This window comes from Cynocephalus volans, chromosome 9 (assembly GCF_027409185.1).
Source record: "Cynocephalus volans isolate mCynVol1 chromosome 9, mCynVol1.pri, whole genome shotgun sequence".
Taxonomy (NCBI): Eukaryota; Metazoa; Chordata; class Mammalia; order Dermoptera; family Cynocephalidae; genus Cynocephalus; species Cynocephalus volans.
In genome coordinates this window covers 135,153,038-135,171,902 of record NC_084468.1, presented here as the reverse complement: position 1 = coordinate 135,171,902, position 18,865 = coordinate 135,153,038, and the positions used below count along the sequence as shown (strand labels likewise).

Genomic DNA, 18,865 nt, shown 5'->3' with positions numbered 1-18,865 from the left:
CCTGCCCAAACCTGAACGTGGCCCCAAGGTCACCGCCCTCCCTCTGCTCGTCCTCCTGCATCCCTGTCTCTCTTCACCACGAAGCCTCACCTGCTCTCACCTCCACCAAGCTCCTAGCCTCCCAGCTCTTTATCTGCCTCAGTCTCTTCCCTCACCGAAGACCTCCAGAGAAGCTTCTAAAGCGCAGATTTGTTCCTGCCACTGCCTTGCTTCTGTTCACTGATGAACTACTTCCCCAGGAGATGACCCCTCTTGCCCCTTCCTTCTGTCCCGTCCCCCCTCCTCTCTGCAGCCTCAACCCCCTGCTCCCCAGCCTGTGCCTCCCCACCTTGAACCTCACGCCCCAGAAACAGAGAACACTCGCCACCCCTGAGCACACTGCACCGTCCTCACTCGGCCTTTGCACAGGCTGCCGCTGCTCGGGATGCCCTTCAGCCACTGCCTTCTTGGCAAAACTCAACCCCAGCATCACCTCCTCGAGGCAGCCAGTTAACCAACCCCTCTCCTCTGCCTCCAGGGTCCCAGGTGATGACGTTTTCTTTCTTTTCTTTTTAACTCTTCTCTATGCATTATAGTTATTTATTTTCACATTCCCATCCTCCTACATGACAGTGAACCTTAGAGAGTTGCTCTAGCCCAGGTCCTGGCACAGGTTTGGCACATTGTTGATGCTCAGTGAAAGAGAAAGGAAGAGAAGGGAGAGGAAGGTACTAGGTCAGAGGCTAAACTTGAGGTCAGAAGCTTTGCTAAGGCAAAAGTTATATCTGAGGTTCAGAGCTGGGTCTAGGATAAGGCAAGGGAGACCCCCATTCTCAGGTCAGCACCTGAGGACGAGGCCTCCTTAAATTTTGCACCTTAGGCACAGCACCTTTCCTCCCTCGTACTAGTCCCAGCCCTGCCCAAGCTCACTCACTGATTCATCACTTCAGTGGCTGTTTGCTGGGTATCCACTAAGTCAGCTCTGTCTTATGCACTGGGCGTAACACAGCTGTGGATGAGAAAAACACTGTGCCTGCCCTCGTAGAACTTGTGGTTTAGGAGGAGATACAGACAATCAAATAGTAAATCAAATCACATTTAATTACAAACCATTATGCAGGCCATAAAGGAAGGGGATACGTGGCTTTTAAAATAGGAGCCAATCAAGGAAAAAATGTGCCTTCCCCAGAAAAGAGAATCTAGAGCTAGTAGCAAAGAACCCAGCCAAACAGTGGTTCTTGTTCAGTAGGCCCCTCTCTGGCCTCTTGCCAGCACTGTGCAGCTGTTTCCTCTGCCCCTCCCCAGAGCCATCTGGTAGCACCCAGTGACAGTGAAGACACATCCACATTACGAGGTAGTAGCTCCCAAGAAACTCTTAGAGGTCTTTAAGGGGATGAGTATGTGGTGCTGTGTGTGCTAACGTGGTGAATAAGTAACATAGGGGCCCAGCAATAGGGGGATGGATAAGCACAACTGTGGCCACATACTCAGGAATTCTATACACATCAGTAAGAATTGACAAGCTAGATGTACACCTGGAAACACAGAGGATCATAAAAACAGAGTGCGGAGTGAAGGAACAGAATGAGAATCACAGCACACTATCATTTATGTAAATTAAAAACACACACCCCAAACTGTGCTACATATCGTACAAGGATGTATCTATATAGAGATATAAAGAGACATACACACACACACACACACACACACCCATATATATATATACATACATGCACATATAACTAAGAAAAAATATCAAATACATTATGGTGGGTGCCTACTGAGGAGAGGAGAACAGGAATGGAGATTAGAGATGAAGGGGAGAAAATAAAATAATATCCAACTGCTCAACTCAACATTTCCACAGTGTTTGTTTAAAGGGCTTGGCCATGTTTATCTTAGCACATGGGCACCCAGTCTGAAGCAAAGCCCTGGCATTAACTGGCCTTTCCCGTGTGGAGTTCAAGGTGAAGACCTATAGGTAGCAGGGAGGCTCAGGTACTACTTTATCTTTGTTGTTCAGTGTTTTTTCTCTTTCCAGGACAACCAACTCAGAGCTCTGATGAGCTCATTGACTCATTTGGGCAGGTAAGTGCAGAACCTGGACAGGGCTTTAATAGGAGTGAATAGTAGTTGGAGGAAATGATGTCACCATGGTGCTGAGAGCAGGAGGAGCGAGTCTTTAAAGGACCTATCTTTCCCACAGCCTGCACAGTGTTCGCTCTGAGCATGACATGTCCATAAACCCTACACAGTGTGGGCATGACATATTGATGCCAACAGTTCTGCTGGAACCCACAGATCTGCAAAACTGCTGACAAGAAAACAGAACAGGGCAGTAAAGTGGGCGATTGGTCAAGGTTTTTGACAGTAACTTTTCTTAAAAAAGGAGTTTGAACAATAAGTGTCAGAGGGCCTCTCAAAGAAGCAGCCTTCAATATGGGTTTCTATTAAGAATGCCCCTAAATCCCACATAGCCCAGTTGTTCTTATTATAAAGCACAGTATTTGTACACAGGGAAAACTGCATATATCATGAGGATGAATTTTCACAAATTGTACATGCCCATGTAAGCAGCACTGTGATTGTGACACAAAACATTCCCAGCCCACAGAATCCCTGCCCTCCACCCTGTGTCCCTTTCAGGTCACCACCCACTCTCCAAAGGGCAGCCACTATCCTGACTTCTACCAGTGTAGATGAGTTTTGCACCCCCAGTTTTAACTCCATTATTAGAGTCAGGGGCAGTAGATGTCAGCAGACGAAAAACCTGTGCTAGTTGACTCAGCTCCAGGTGTTCAGGGTTCCAAGTGACTCGGAGTGTGAAGCTTTTACAAATCCCTTCTTGGCATGGATGGGTTGTGCCACCAGTTCGATCTGTTACTAGATTGATAAGCAATTGAATGTCTGGAAAATCTCTCAGGGAGGCTAATTGAGCGACTGGCAGAGTGAAGAAGAAAAGAAGTGGGTGACATTTTTTCTGATGGCTGTGTTTGCATTCAGATTACATCTACAGCAAAATACCGTTCAGAGTTAGCTCCCGGAAAGAATATTACGTGGTTCAAAAACACTACTCAGTTCTAATACACCACTCAAGGTTAAAGCCCTTTTAACATCAGCTCCCTTTACCCTACTGGAGTCTAGTGGGAGAGGCAGGTGACGAGCTGTATTCCCACCCTGGGGGTTGCTAAGGCACAAGAAGAACCAAGTGACTTGCTCAGTCACTAAGTCCACAGTGAGTCAGCAGAAACCCAGAGGATCGGCCAAGAACCCCAGCTGGCTCCCAGCTCATCCTGCACCATCTGACACCGACGGACATCATCCAACAGGCTGCAGCTCCTTGCTGAGCCACGTGGGCCATGCTGGGAGGGACACGGGTTTGTGATGTGATGTAGGGGCCTGGCACTTTCCTCCAAGAGGCCTCAATGGAGACAAACCTCAGAGCCTTCAAGGAGTGTTGGATTGTAGGAAACAGCCAAACATTGTAGCCACACGTGAGAAGCAATGGTCTAGTCTACTCAAATCATTCTTAGAACTTCTCCTTTGGAAATTCCTTTGGAGACAGATAATAAGCCATAGTTCTTTAACTTATAGTTGTATCTCGTTTGTGATGAAGGAGGGATAGAAGCCTGTTTACCTACCCACCATTTTTATCTTGTGTCCCCATTGGAGAACAGGGCCCCAGCCAATTGTCACAAGCACACAGGAAATATTCACAGAGCAGACTTCCCTAGTAACCCAAATGATCATTTATTGAATAACTTCGATTCTCCAGGATATATTTTCCATTCTAACAACCACCCCCAAAGTAGGCATGGTTTTCTCCATTTTACAGATGAGAAACTGAGACTCTTTAAGGTGACCAGTTAGTAAATGGCACAGCTGGTTCCAAAGCCCATGCTGTCAGCCATTAGTCTTCACAGGTCCCCAGAAAGGCCCTGTGGGGGTGATCACAAAGACTAGTGATGGAAGGGCTCTTTGAGCCCCTTCTAGGAAATGACAGAGGCTACTGGTGTAAGATGTGAGCACATGGAGCAGAAGGGGTGGGCTACGGTGTGGGCCTGACATCCTCCGCACTCGTACCAAGAACTGTACCATTAGAATCAAGGAACTTCAGCCCTAATGGGGATATGGAGGTCACCAGGCCCCACCTCCCTTGGAGGAACGAAAAACAGATGTGTAGAGAGGATGTGCAAATGGTCCAGGTCACCCAGGACAAGAGCAGGAGGGCTCATAAACTCCAGGGCTCTGCTATTTCCCCAGCATCTTGTGGCCTCCCCTTTGCTGTGTTCTGCAGATGTTGGGGCACTGTGTGTCTCTTCCCTTTCTGTCTTGCCTGCCTTGCAGCTGTGGTGGCAGGTCTGATGTGTGCAGAAGACACACCAGTGCAGGTGGCCACAGGGAAGCAGGTGATCCCAAGGTGGAGTCAAGAAGGCGTGTGCTGGGCCCTGGAGATAGAGCCTCGGCCTTCCTCGTGCTTCTGCTGGGCTTTGTTGACCTTGAGGGAGTGCTCTGGGCACAGTGCATTCCCTCAGCTGTCCCTGAATGAATACAGCGCTTGCTGCAGTGAAGAGAGTACCTGCCCTCCCGGGAGGGAGGTATGCTAGGAGTCCCAGGGGGGAGGGAATCCCCTGAAGACTTTGGCCTCCAGGATGAGATCATGGGTTTTGGAAGCAGATGCATTTTATAGATCCAATAAATCGAAACAACCTGGCTGTTTATGTGCTGGCTGTCAGGTGTCATGAAACCCGCCTTGCTTTTTCTGTTGTAGGAGGAAGCAGAAACAGAGGCATAACTGGGTTCAGTGACCTGCCCAAAGTCACTAGCTAGATAGTGAGGCGTCGAGGTGAGGACCCACAGAGTTGAGCCATCGGGCGGTTGTGGAGCCTGCTGGGCCCCTGCCTGCCGCACTCAGGTCTCTAAGGCCTTCCCCCTCTGCTAGGAGGAGCTCTGAGAGCCAGCACCCCTGCAGGGGTGTATTCCAACTGAGAAGTTGCCATGTCTGGGCTCTGACCTAGAATAGTGATAATGGCAAACATTTACCCTGTTTCAACATATTTAGTCATTGAACCCTCTCAGCTGCTCTGCAGTTACATATAGCTATGGTTTCCAAGGAGAGATGTTCAGCAACTTGCCCAAGGTCACACAGCTAAGTGGCCAAGCCCGCAGTACCTAGCTGCTGGGGGAGGACGGGCACCCAGCCCACCTAGCTCCCCAATATCTCCTGGAATGTGTTGAGACCCCATGCAAATCATGTTTGAAATGCCTAGTGGCTGCTTCATCCTGCTCTCAGTGCCTGAAGCAGTGGCTTAGGGCTGTCCAGGACGGGTGAAAGCAGCCCTGCACTGGAGCTGTGGCCACCTGTAGCTGCCTCCCAACAAGTCTGAGGGTTTGGGGGTGGTTTGAAGTTCCGACTCTTCTCAAAGTAAAGTGTGGGCTGCGTGCCTGGGGCACTCAGTGCTGTCTATATCTTACCTCTAAGGTCCTACCCTCCCAGAAGCCTTTGCTCCTTCCAGGGGCCTTCAGCTGGGAGGACTGGGTGTTGCCACCTTCACCTGCCTGGCCCAAGCCAGGCAGAGGCAGAGACCTGGCAGGGAGGGAGGCGTCTTGGGCAGGGGGTCTTTGATTGTGCATTCCCCTAGGGCGAGGGAGGTCCTGAATCTTGCTTCCTCTGTTCAGTTCCATCAGCCCACATGTGCTGAGCACCCACTGAGCCCTTGCTGGGTCCTGGAGGGCTCCACAGATAAAGAAACACCCCACCCCTATCAAACACACACATGCCTTGAGAAGGTCACAGCCCAGTTCAGGAGTCAAACAGGAACAACTGTTGGACAAGGCAGGTGGGAATCAGTGTGATAACACCTCGTGCTCCAAGAGCTCAGGGGAGGAAAAGATCCATTCCAAAGCTAGGGGTCAGTGGGGAGTTGGTGGAGGGAAAGAAGTATCTGAGCTAGGCTCAGAGGATGTTTGGGATTCTGAGGAGCCATTGAATAACACAGGCCCGAGTGCCCCATTTTAGAATCCCTGCAGGAGTCAGAGATTCCCAGAATCGCACATTTCTTAACTCCCCCTGAGAATCTGTCATAGGGACAGTCCTTGTGCTCCAGAGTCCTGCCCTCTTGGATGAATCCAAGAGGAATAAGCAGGTGCTGTCCAAAGCAACCATGAGCTCTGCACACAGGAGCCACCTCAGAAATGCTTTTTGGTGTGGTGACGGTGATGAAGGTCATGAGGCTGCCTCTCATGACATAAAAAGGTGCACTTGGCCTTCCCTGGACACCGCCCCTGCAAGGGAAAAGTGGCCTGCAGGGGCTACTTGATCAACTCAGTACTCAGCACCTGAGTCTGGGGCAGTCATTTCACAGGTCCAGAGTCCTCCAGTGGAAGGGACTAAGAGGCCTCCACCCATGGAGGTGGACGTGCAGCTTTGGTGTGAGCTCATCCTGTAGGTGAAAATTTATCTCCATTGTGCTTTGGAACAACAGAGAATGAGATGAATTCCACCACCAGGTTCTTATAGCCCTTTTTCAGTCTGAGCAGTCATGGTGGTCTCAGAAGCTCATTCTCAAGCATGGTGCCCAGACCCTTGGCCGTCCCAGTCACTCTCCTCTGTCTTGCTCTAGCCCATCGAGGGTCCTCCTGAACAGTGGGTCCAGAGCTATGAACACTGCTCAGATGTGGGCCAACCAGCTGGCCTCATTCTGGTACATGACCAGAGATGGTGCTTCTGGTCGCCACCTGAGAACACTGGTTCATGTGTTCTCCCAGAACGAGTTCCTCCACCGACAAGTGGGAATGACGTTTCTCCTCCCCGCCTGGTCGCTGGGCCAGTGGGAGTGTGGTGAGTAACTGTTTGCTAAGCATGAACTTCTTGGGAGAGAAGCTCTAGCCAGAGTTCAACACATTATGAGCTGGTTGAGAAAAACAGGGGCTTGGGAAAGGACTGAGAGCAATTAGGCACCTCATCCAACTGCTTATCCAGTGACTCTTAACTTCTATTGTACTGGAGTCAATCTTGAACTTGGGAGTAGGAGGCCCTGCGGGGGTGGGGAGGCTGTTCTGCTGTCTCTGCCTCTCACCAGTGATAAAGAAGCCTGCCCTGCAGGCAGCCACCTCTTCCCTCTCCTCTCTGGGGATGAATCAGTTGGTGGGAACCTCTGGTGCCTTGGGAAAGAAGGAAATGCAGCTGACCAGTGAAGCTGACGTCTATTCAGCTATAGCTGAATGGAGAAACTGTTCTTTCTGCTGTGGCACCTCCCAAAGCTGAACCATCATTTTCATCCAAATATAGTTCAAACTCCTCTTCTGCATTTGCCCAGTTGGCAAAATGATTGTCCCTGAAAGTAGCAACACTGTCCAGAATTCTTTCGGCAACCTCCTCAGACTGATGAGCCACTGACATCATGGAATGAGAAAAATGTAAAGTATTCTATGCTGACATCTTTGGAAAGAACCAGGCCCAGTCCTCCTTCCAGGGAGGGCTTCCAACCCTAACATGAGGTGGGGCTGTTTTCTCACACCCATCCTTCTGCCCTCATTCTGAATGCCCGCTGTGAGCATGTAAGCAGCTCCCATGCTCACCGAGTCAGCACCCTGGAGAGCTGCACCCCACCCCTTCCTACCCAGTGAGGTCAGCACAGATGCTGGCCTCCCTGGCCCTGGTACACAGTCGGAGGGGAGGAACCGCAGCCACTGGCCAAAGCTCCCAAGAATGGAGTTGAAGTCATTCTCACGAAGGCTGTGGAAATCTCCAGGACCCAAGAGGCCCAGGGAAGAGGGTTCCACAGAGCAGTTTTGATGATAAAATCTTACCGTGGGCACTAAGATGGGTATGTGGCATTACTCAGCACTTATCAGCAAATTGCTTCACATACACTGAATTATAGTCTTTTTAAAGGGCAGCCACTGCAAGACTCAAGTAAAGTGTCCCTTCCTGTGTTCTCCTGGAGCTGTTGTCATGGAAGTCTAAGGCTGCATTACTGAGAGCTCCAGACTCAAAGGCATAGCCAAGAATATGACTGGAGGTGCTTCTGTTTTAAGATCCAAATTAGACCAACCCCTCAGGCTCCTATGAGGTGGCTCTTCTCCTAATCGGGCACTAAGCTCAGGGTAAATGCCTCTACCTTGCCTGCTAAGGGGGAAAGACACCTACATTGCCCTGACAGAGGCTCCAAAAGGGGTTCAGTCCAGTGAACAGCTCATTAGCCCCACATCTGAGTCCTTGAATTCTTACCAAGCAGCTAGAATTCTTACCACCCTCTCTCTAGCCAACTTGTTCCCAACAACAGGATGAAAAATGAATTACTGGGAAGTTGTTTAAAATGTCAGTTTGGGGGCCTATCAGAAAAATTCCAACTTGGGGGGTCTGGGTGGAACCAAGAACCACCAGGCCAGGTGATTCTTTTGTACCTGAGAGCACCCCACTCTGCAGGTGCCACTAGGTGCTTTGATACTGCCAGGACGGGAGGCCCCAAGGAGAGCTCTCCACCCGTGGTGAGCATCTGGCTCTCACTGAGGTGGCCCACTTGCCCAGCTCCCAGCTGGCCTGGGATTATGAGGCCATGGCCCTGGCCACACAGGCAACCTCCCCACAACCTAACCACCTCCTCACTGGTTGCCCAGGAGACAAGGGGCTGAACCCGGTCTTCCTCCTGGAAAACTGAAAGCAGAGGGCATACACCTTCTGTCAGGCCGGTGCACTATCAGGAAGACCAGACAAAAGGTAGTTACACATATAGAAATGGCCCACATTTCCTGGAGTTGGCCTATGAGAAGGGAACCCCTGTGTCCACCTCTGCGTTCAGCTGGAGGGACTGACCTCAGAAGTGGAGAGACCTTTTCTTATGCAGCAGTGGAGAGTAAACATTAGTTCACGAGTTACTAGTGCCCTGAAGCTGCATTGCCTTGACCTCGACTTAATGTCATGAAGGAGGAAAAATGGTCCTCACACCCTTGGCATTTTCCCCCAGAAACAGGGCTATAAGTGAGGTTCTCTTCTATGGAAATATCAGTGACACAATCCACGCAAAGATGGTGTTAGTCTGTTCAGGCTGCTGTAGCAGTACCACAGACTGGGTGTCTTACAAACAACAGAAATTTACTTCTCACGGTTCTGGAGGCTGGAAAGTCCATGATCAAGGTGCGGCAGATTTGGTGTCTGGTGAGGGCTGAGTGCTGGTTCACGGATGGTGCCTTCTCGCTGTGCGGAAGGGAGGAAGGCTTCCCTGGGGCCTCTTTTATAAGGGCATCCCATTCATGAGGGCTCCACCCTCATGACCTAATCACTTCCCAGAGACCCCACCTCCTAATATCACCACCTTGGGGGTCAAGATTTCAACATATGAATTTGGTGGGGGGTGGGGGGGGGCGAGTGGATGACAAACATTCAGACCATGACAGATGGGTTAAATAGGTTTTTAATGGGCTCTCCTGAAAACCTACCTATACTGCATGACATGGTAGCTCCACAAAAGTACATTTTGAACTCCTCAAATCTAATTGCAAGCATACTTGAAGAACATCATCTGCTTGCGAGTTAGGGACTGCCTATATGACTCAGCCCTTGAATGATTCTGAGGAGGCCAGGGCAAAGCCCAGGACCTGATTCTAAGAGCCTGGCATGAATCCATCAATGAGGACTTCATGCCGGCATCCTCATTGAAAGGCTCAGGCGCCTTCACACCATGGGCTGGCGGTCAGGGTATGCCAGGCTCCTGGTGAGCCCTGGTAAAAGGGTCCAGGAATAAGCAGACTGTGAATGCTGCTTGGTTGGTGCTATGACCCCTCTTGCAGTAGAGCCCAATTGTCCTACCTACTAACCAGAAAGCCAGAAGCCCCACTGCAGAGCTCTGGTCCAGAAAACAGAAAAGCCATTTTCTTCAACTGCAAGAATGTCACTCTTGTCTTCACTTGGTGATCCAGTGAGCCACAGGACATTATGGCTGAAAGGTATTTGCTGATGAAAAAGGCCCCAGGGAGAGGTTGCTCTGGGTTGTTTTCAATCCTGCCACCGATTCAGTCTGAGCTATGTGGTTACCCGCTATTAGATGCTGAATAAGTGATCTTACAGACCCTCTGTGCCTGTTTTATTTCTGTTCAGGGCCCAAATAATTTTAAGCACTTACTAAGTGACCAGATGCAATGTCCCTTATTCAAATTTGGTTTATATATTATGATTTTATGTCTTGGGGGACACATAGCAAAAACAAACAAACAAAATATCTCTTCTATTTCTCTGGCAGGGCTGGAGCATGAAGCAAAAGTATAATGAAGAACTAAGAATAAAATTTAAATTTCAATGGAAAATTCTGTAAAACTGCAAATTGTCATCATTGACAGATGAGAAGAGTTAGGGGAAGGATACTGTACGTTTAGAGGCAGAAGTTCATGAATTTGTACACCTCAGAGAGTGTATTGATATTAACCAAAGTTTTCTGGGGCCTCACACCATAACATGTCAAGTATACAGAACCTTGAATGAACAATTAGGAAACTATGGCCCCTTTAATTCAATGTGTATCTTTGGGTGGAGAACTGGAACACAGGTTCCTCGTGAAAGCTATAAAATAAAAGGGTAAAAAGAAAATTCCTCGAGACCCACTAGAAAAATAAAAAGCATTTTTGTTTGTTTGTTTGTCTTATGTCAATAACCCCTGGTACAGCAGAGTTGAAAGTGTCTGGTGGCCCAGTTGCTTGTAACACAGGCAAAATCTGGCTCTAACTGTTCAGGGAGCAAGCAGAGACTCACAAGAGCATAATCTCCTCTCTCATCTGTTGATGTCTGACCCAGGGACTTTCCTCTGACCCACTTTTGGATAAAGCAGGAGAGAAGCTAGGACTAAAACGTGATCTAAACCCCGAGGTATGACACGCATCTTATGCACAATCCCCCTTTCTTTTCAAATATGCACCAGCACTGCATTTCAAATAAATCAACACCTCCTCCCTTCTCTGCTCATTCCTGAGCCAGCTGCAGAGGTGAGCTGTGGTTTCCCAATGGTGTCCTGAGCCAAAATGCAGGAGGACACACAGGAACAGATCCAGACTTGCCCGCCCCATGGAGAATACACAAGCCTAGCCCAACATGGAATGATGTGAGCCTGTCCAAGGCACGGAACGTTCCACTGATGGCCTGCCTGTCAGACGCGTGCTTGCATCCCCACAGGTCTATAAGGCCTGATCCCCAACCCCTCAATTATGTGCAGGTTCTGTGCTACCAACCAAACACACAGCCGACAGCCCCATTTCGACTGTGGAGCCTTTGGAGGTCCAGACTGCTGTATCTCAACCCTCCCTCACCTCTTATATCTGCTTTCTCTCTGGGCAGGAAATTAAATTCTCTCCCAGCAGGACAATGCAGACACCTCAGTAAAAGAAGCTGAGATAAAACACAACTACCATAAACAAGAACTTTATTAAACTACATGTTATGTAAAAGAACATATAAATGGACCTTTAAATACATTCAGTTCATCTTAAACAAATTTACATAGAAACTTATTTACATTTCTCCATAGTATACTTAAATTATTTTTCCAAGCTTAATACCAATAAAAGGTAATAGAATGATCACCTGCTCACACAGATGCATACACAGATGCTGTCCACAGGCCTAAGTAAAACACCACTTCTCGGGAAACCCAGCTTATTAGATTTTACAGCAACCACTCATTCTGAAGTGCTCTCTTCTGAGCAGCCCTGAAGTGAGGACTTTGCTTTAGAAATACAAGGAGGTGGCTCTGAGAGGCTTATCCCAGGGCAGAGATGGGTCCTTGGTTGTTTGTATGATCTGGACTCTTAGAGGTGAAAGGATCCTTGGAGACCATTGAGGCCATGCCCCCTTGGCTGTGGGCTGGGAAACGGAGGCTTAGGAGGGAGGAAGTGACTTGCCAAAGTCACACAGCATCAATGACGGAGCAGGGACTGAGGGTTCCTCCATGGGGTCCCAACCCCTTCAGTACCCACAAACTTATGACGTCTTTCATCCATTTCCCACTCACCCACGGACCCTCTGTTTTGAACGTTTTTGTCTACCTGGTTGAATAGGTGACTTAGGCTTTTTGGGTTGGTGAAAAGTAGCTCAGGATTCCCATAAGCATCTTGGTGGAGCCCTGGAAACACCTGCTCAGGGCTATTTTTACCAGAGGCTTTGTGGTCAGGTGCCTTACTTCTTCAACCATAACATTTACCGTTTCAACTTAACTGACTTAGGAAGCTCAGAGTTTCCAATTAATGTGGATGGAGGGCAACATTCTACAGAAGGGAGACTGTAACATCAACCGCGGATTCACCACAAATGCAGCACATTCGCCTAAATCCATCTACCAACCAACGTTGGCTCTAAAACAAGGTTTCACTAATAAGTGACCCGAAGTGAAAAGCACGGGGGAAGGCAACTTTAAAAAAATGTAAAAGTTTTAAGAATGTCTCCATTTCCCAACAAGTCTCAGAGAGAAGTAGTGAAATGGGAATTGGGTGGAATTAAGTACATTTTCCCCTTTCTTTTGAATAAAGCCTGATTTTTTCCCCCAAAACTTTCCCGGTGATATACATTCTTCTGAAAACAATTTCATTTTTTGTTCTGCATTAAAAATTTGATTTGCTTTTTCTCAGGATTTAAAAACCACTGTACCAAGAAAGAGATGTCAGCATTCAAAAGTATCATTCAGAGAGAGAAACTCCAGGCTCCAGGCCACATTAGAAAAGAGGGAAGGGCTGGGAGCCTTCAAAGAAAGATTGGGAGAAGAAAGACAGGGAAACAGAAGGGTTTATTCCTTCCCGCAACCAGAGCAAACACAGGTCATAGCAGCCTTCACTCAGTTTTATAACAGATACACAAATTGAGAAACACAGAATGGGAAAGATGGGCTCAGCTGAACAACCCCTGATGCCTTTCCATTACAACATGGTACTTCTAAATACCCAGAAATGCAGCATTTTCCCAGAGGCTGCCCGCCCCCCAGGCTCATGCCCCACTACCCACGATGCCCACCCTAATTCACAGGAGCATCCAATTTCTGTCCATCCAAGTCTGACCCTCCTGTTCACATACAAACCCTCTCCCAGCGTCACACACAGAGAAATGAGCAAGCCAGAAAGTCCTCAAGGAGACAGAGCCAATCACAGGACACGCGAGACCTGGTGGGGGAGTCCAGTTGCCAGCAATGGATGGCATGTGGGCAGGTGGAACCCTGAGGCCAGGGAACACAGGGAGATAAAAACATCTTCATAGTAAGGATACCTTTTCTTCCCCCAGGAGGCATTTCAGTCTTCAAAATAAATCAACTAAAACAATATTTAATTTTTATAATATTAAAAAATAAGTCTTTGATATATAAAAACTGGCCAGAAAAAGGTTCTCTTACTTGTTACATAAGAATGTCATCTTACACGTCCGAGTCTTTCACGGGATCTCTGTCGGTGGGGAGGGACTTAGGGCAGGGTCGGGTGTGCGAGGGAGGCTGAGCCCCCCACAGTAGTGAGTGTTCCTCCAGACTCTGGATGTCACAGCAGGAGTCAGCGCACCGGGCTGCAGTCCACCAGCCTCCCAGACTGCACCTCTGGTGACAGATCGTTAGCAGGTGGCACAAGTGGATTGCTTTATGTGTAACAGAGACATTCGGGGTTGGCCTCTCCCGCACCCTCGTCCCAGAGGTCAGCCCTCACCATGAGTCCCAGGAGGCAAGAGAGGACAGGCAGCCTTCACTTCCACAGCGGGTTGAGAATTTTCCCCAGCGCGGTCCGACTTGAGTCTTTCAGTCTGAGGGAGGCCCTTTCCCCAGCCCCTCTGCCCCTCAGGGGGGCCTCCACGTTGGCACCGGAACCCTCAGCAGACTCTGGGCACTTCTTGGGGGCCCGGGCGCTGCTGGCCCGCCGCAGGGTGCCGCTGTCCTTGGCAGCAGCATCCTCAGGGCCACCCTTCAGCCTCAGCTGCCGCTGGGACACTGTCCGAGTGATGCCGGGGACTTTGGCCCCAGGAGGGAAATCTGTTCTCGTGCACCGCGATGAGGAGGCCACCGTGTTTCGGGCAAAGCTTGGGATGGGGGGCGGGACACGGGGGACAGTGGGGGCCGGCGGGGACCTGGGCTCTTCCTCAGGACTCTCGGGGCCCTGGGAGTTGGAGCGGCAGATCTTATTTTCGTCAGGCTTCTGTCTGGGGACGCTCCTGAGGGGTTTGGCGCTGGGCTTCTTGAGAGAGCCCCGGTGCTGCAGGGGGGACTCCTTCCCCGGGCGGGTGCTACTACCCACCCGCGGCAGCCTCTGCTCCTCGGCCACGGTGGCCGCCGCCCCAGCCCCCGTGGAGGGCCTGCGGGGCGAGGTGTCCGAGGTCCCCCTCACGGAGCTCCGGCGTGACAACGACGTGTCTGCACCGCCGGGGGTCTCCCGCGGGGGGCCCCGCGACGGCGGCTCCGGCCGCTTCCAGCCCGCGGCGCCCCTGCTGGCCTTGGAGATAGGCACGACCTTGCGCATGCTCTCGCTCTCGGACGCGTGCAAGGTCCGCACCGGCTTGGGCGCAGGCCCCTGGCTCCGCCGCATGCTCCCGGCCCTGGAGGCTCCCGGAGACGCCTCTTTGAGGGAGCTCCTCTTTGGTGCCATCACATCCTGACCTTTGGCGGTTCTGTCCCTGGGAAGGCCACCCTTGCAGCTGGGCTCACTCTTCACGGAGACGGGAGCAGGAGCCTCCCCAGGGGGGCTGGAAGCAGGGTTAGAGGAGACCTGGCTGCCCGCTCCCCCGCCAACCCCGGAGGACACAGAGCCATCCCCTTCTCCCCCCGCCTCGGGCTCCCCCGCCCCAGGTCTGGAGTCGGTTCCCTCAGAGCAGTCCAGGGTCAGTGAGCAGTCGGTGGTGTCGGAGATGCAGAACAGTGACCCCGGATCTTTGTGCTCAGGATCGCTGCTCCCCACAGACACCAGAGCCGCGCTGCTGGGCTCGCCAGGGCCTGCCCTGTCAGCCTCCAGGACGGGGCTGAGACTCCCTTGGGCATCTCTGTTCACGGGCGTCAGGCTGACATTGCTGGAACTGAGGGACTGTGAGCTCCCATCGCCCAGAGACTCCAGCTGCACAGGGCTGAAGTCATTTAGGGTCAGCTGGGACATCTCCTCCAGGCCCTTGGGACTCTGGAGATCGAACTGGGCCAGCCCTGTCACCAGCTCATGCTCCTGAATGCCCAGAGCCAATGGCGAGAGTTGGGGGGGCCTTGCCAGAACCAAGCCCACAGGTTCACTGTTCCTTTTTCGGAGGACACTGACCCCACTGCGCTGAACTCGGGGGAAGGCAGAGGCCGGTTCCTCAGGCAGCGGGGCTGAAAGCTGGCCCCGCCGAGCTGAGGGTGGGTCGAGGGCTTTTTCCTGGCCCTCTGAGGGCTGAGGTTTGCAGTTGTGGTCCCTTGGTTCTCCAGACCCCATCCAGGCTACTGTGGGCCGGGCCTGCCGGGGGCCACTCCAGGGCAAGCTGTTGAACTTGCTGGGGTCCTCGGGACTGCAGGTGGAGCTCTCCAGGAAAGTCAGCAGCTCCCGGTCTGCAGAGGTGCCCAGGGAGAGGCGGGAGCGGCGGGTGTTGGGGGGCCGATAGGAGGGGCTGATAGGCCTGGGGTGCAGGAATGGGGGCAGGTCCTCTGCACCCTTCTTGCTCAGCAACTCCACGTCATTCTCACTGCTGCTCCGGCCAAAGCCCCCAAGCTCCCCAGCAGCCCATGAGCGCCGCTTCTGCTCCAGCTCCTTCAGCCGCTGCAGCTGCTTCTGCTCCTTCACCTCCCGATCATGGTTGTCCTGAGCGAGGGGTGGAGAGAAGCCCACAGATGCATGAGACCCACAGGACCCACCTGCAATTCCAGAGCCACCTACCCTAAGACTCAGTGAGAGAGACTGCACGGAGGAGAGGTCCAGGTCACATCCTGCACTAAGAGGCGTGTGTGTTTGCATATATATGTGTGTGTAGGAGGGGGAGGCTCTTCCATAGCTACTCAGAGATCTGACTGCAGGAGCACGCCAGGCCTGGCCCCAACAATCTGTCTACAGTTCTCATCTGATCCCTGGTCCCAACTTCCAGCTTTCCAGCCAAGGCACTGTCCACTCAGTGTGGGCTGCAATTCCACATATGCATACGCCCTCAATTCTAGGGGAAGCCAACTTAGTTTCTAAGCAGGGCCAAACAGAGAGGACTTCAAGGAAAGTGCTATTTAGGCAATTACAAGGAAAAATACCATGGGTGTTTAAAGAGTGAGCCTCAAGTTGTACTTCTGTGTTGCATACATATATCTGCATGTGTGTGCATGTGCACACACACTTATGTGCAGCACATTCTACTTAACAATGATTTGGATACATAAGAATATTAAGAGATGCTTTTAGACTCTGTCCTCTGCTTGCCCCCTGGTAAAAAGAAGAGGAAAAAAAAAAAAAACACCACAAATGCCATGGTGGCTCTGCCAGCTGCAGCCTGCAGCACAGGGCTCTGCCCTCATGTCCCAGCCAGTTCCTACAATCAGAGAAGGGGAAGAGGAGCAGGTATGCTTTACAAATCCCTGGACCCTTCACCCAGCTCCAAAGTACCCAGCCCTCCCCAACAAAACCAAACTGGAACAAATGCACACACCAAAGAACACTTTACCACCTAGACGGGCACTTTATATATGCCGTGTCATGTAAATAAATATGTGTTTCTCACCACCCAAATGTTATCATTAGCAATTTTTGCTTGAAAATCAACTTCGTCCAAGGATGGATTATCCCTTCCAAGTTTCTGTGAGGCTCTGGCTAGGGACTCTTGGCTCCTCCTGCAGCTCTGGCCTCAGCTCCCCCATCGTCCCTAAGTCTCTCAGGCCTTCCCCTTTCAAAGCTGCCTGTGGTGAGGGTGGGGACAGTTCCTGGCTCTCTGGACAGCTGGGTGAGAGCACCACCCAGGTGTCCTGGAGGGCCTGCAGAATTCTGAATGGGAGTGAGGGGCTCAGGAAGAGCCAATTTGGCTTCTACCACCCACCACTGCCTCCTCAGCTGAGCTCACTGCTTGGACAGAGGCACGTAAACGTGGCCACAGGCTGAGCCTCCTTTTCTTAGCTGGATAGAGAAAGGAGGGATTGAGAACTCAAAGTAATTGTGGGTTTGTGAGAAATGTAACCAGTCCCTCGAAGAAATCCAGCTATGGACAAATCTGCCTTTAACATATAGAGGAAGAAGGGCTGGCCAGTTAGCTCAATTGGTTAGAGCATGGTGCTGCTAACACCCAGGTCCAGGGTCCTACCCCTGTACTGGCAAGCCACCAAAAGAAAAAAAACCTAAAATACAGAGGAAGAGATGACTCACAAGCATTGGGTTCCTTATCACCACCTGAAATAAAGGGGTGCGAGGGGTTGTTTAGTTTCTAATTGACAGATGAAGGTTTCATTGGCAAAGTCAAGCAACCCAGGGAGTTTCCTGGCTTCCGAATTAAACTCAGAGATGACTGGAGTCTTTGGATGAAGGGTAAAAAGCGCAGCTGCCATGCTCAGGACAGCAGCAGGCTCCCTAGAGAGCTGAGAATTCTGAAGGCTGCTCTGGCCGAGGACAACATGGTTCCCATGGTGCCAACACCACGGCCATGGAAGGGGAGAGCCTTCCAATCATCCCTCTGCAACAGAAGTCTCCCCAAAAGTGGCAATTCTCTTCCAGGGAGTGGGTGAGAAGACATTCAGGATCTTCGAGGGACTTTTAAATATTGTCACTATCATCATAAAGAAACTTTACTAACAATGCAGTTAGGGTTTAAATGTGCATGTCGGTAGGAGCAGGGAAGGAATAGAGGCAGGCAAATGCCAGAGTCCTGATGACATGGGAGCCTTGGGGTACATGGCAGAGCCACTTCCCAGGAACCCCAGCCAAGAGCCTGGCAACACTGAACCATCTTCCTGCCATGGGCACGAAACTGGGTCAAGTAGGAGGAAAATTAAAATCCAAACAACTCTGAAAGCACAGAGATGCCACCAGCCGTACCTTAACTGCTTTGTTGAATTTGGTACAGAAGTCTCTAAATATCTGAAAGCATTCGTCCAGTTTCATGGTTTCTTTGTCTTCGCAGAAAAAGTCTATAAGGCTGTGGGCCTCGTCCAGGAGCTCCTGCTTCCAGCGCTCCAGTTCTGTCAGCTTTTCTCCAGCAAACTGCAGAAAAACAAACAAGCGCGTGATGCAGCACACAGGGGCGCCGACGGCATGCGGTGCCTGGGGAAGACGTGCTCTCAGGGTTCCATATGGGGTCTCAGAAAAGGCAAGGCTTACTGCAAGGCCAGTGCACTCAGAGCCAAAAGGAAAATAATCCGACCCAAACAAAATCTCAGGGAAAGCAAGGTTAACTCCCATGTGAGACCTAGAAGCAACAAAATATATTTCGGAGCTTTAACCTGTAGAATGCCACTAACAAAACTGCCACCTTTAATGTCACTGAAAAAATTACACAGGCGTACAATTGGTTTTATCAGGAAAGACCCATTCTGCATCTGTTCCTCCTTCTCTTAAAACTGAGACTGATACTGGCCAAGAGTTTACTTTAGGGTCCCTGAAGTTACTTGTTATATGGACAGGTTATCTATTTTGCCCTGTTGAAAGGGAGTTTAAACTTAATACCAAATGAGCTCTATTAAGGCCAGTGTCACCACCACAGGGCTGAAGCCCTTGTGCCTAAACCAGGGGTGCTTATCCAAGTCAGCTGAGGGCTATCAACAGTCCATGCTTGTACCTCACCCATGCAACTTAGTAGGCTTAGGAGGAACCCAGCATTAAAATTTTACTAAAACTCCCCAGGAGATTCTAATGGGTCCCCATGGTTAGGAACTACTGTCCTATACAAATCTACCTTGTCTACTTCTTTATTTTCTCCTAATTCTTCTAGGACAAATAAGGAGTCTCCGAGGCC

At 50.7% G+C, this 18,865-nt stretch overlaps 1 protein-coding gene across 1 annotated transcript in view; it reads right to left on the bottom strand.

The window, feature by feature from the left end:
• Positions 1-13,345: 13,345 nt before the first annotated feature.
• FHDC1 (FH2 domain containing 1) overlaps positions 13,346-18,865 on the bottom strand; it is a 29,623-nt gene continuing 24,103 nt past the window's right edge. Inside the window, exons 10-11 of the mRNA XM_063108679.1 lie at positions 17,950-18,114; positions 13,346-15,750 (exon numbers count right to left, since the gene is read on the bottom strand). Of these exons, the coding sequence (XP_062964749.1) occupies positions 13,684-15,750; positions 17,950-18,114 (2,232 nt within the window). The 3' untranslated portion in view covers positions 13,346-13,683. The remainder of the gene's footprint in view (positions 15,751-17,949; positions 18,115-18,865) is intronic.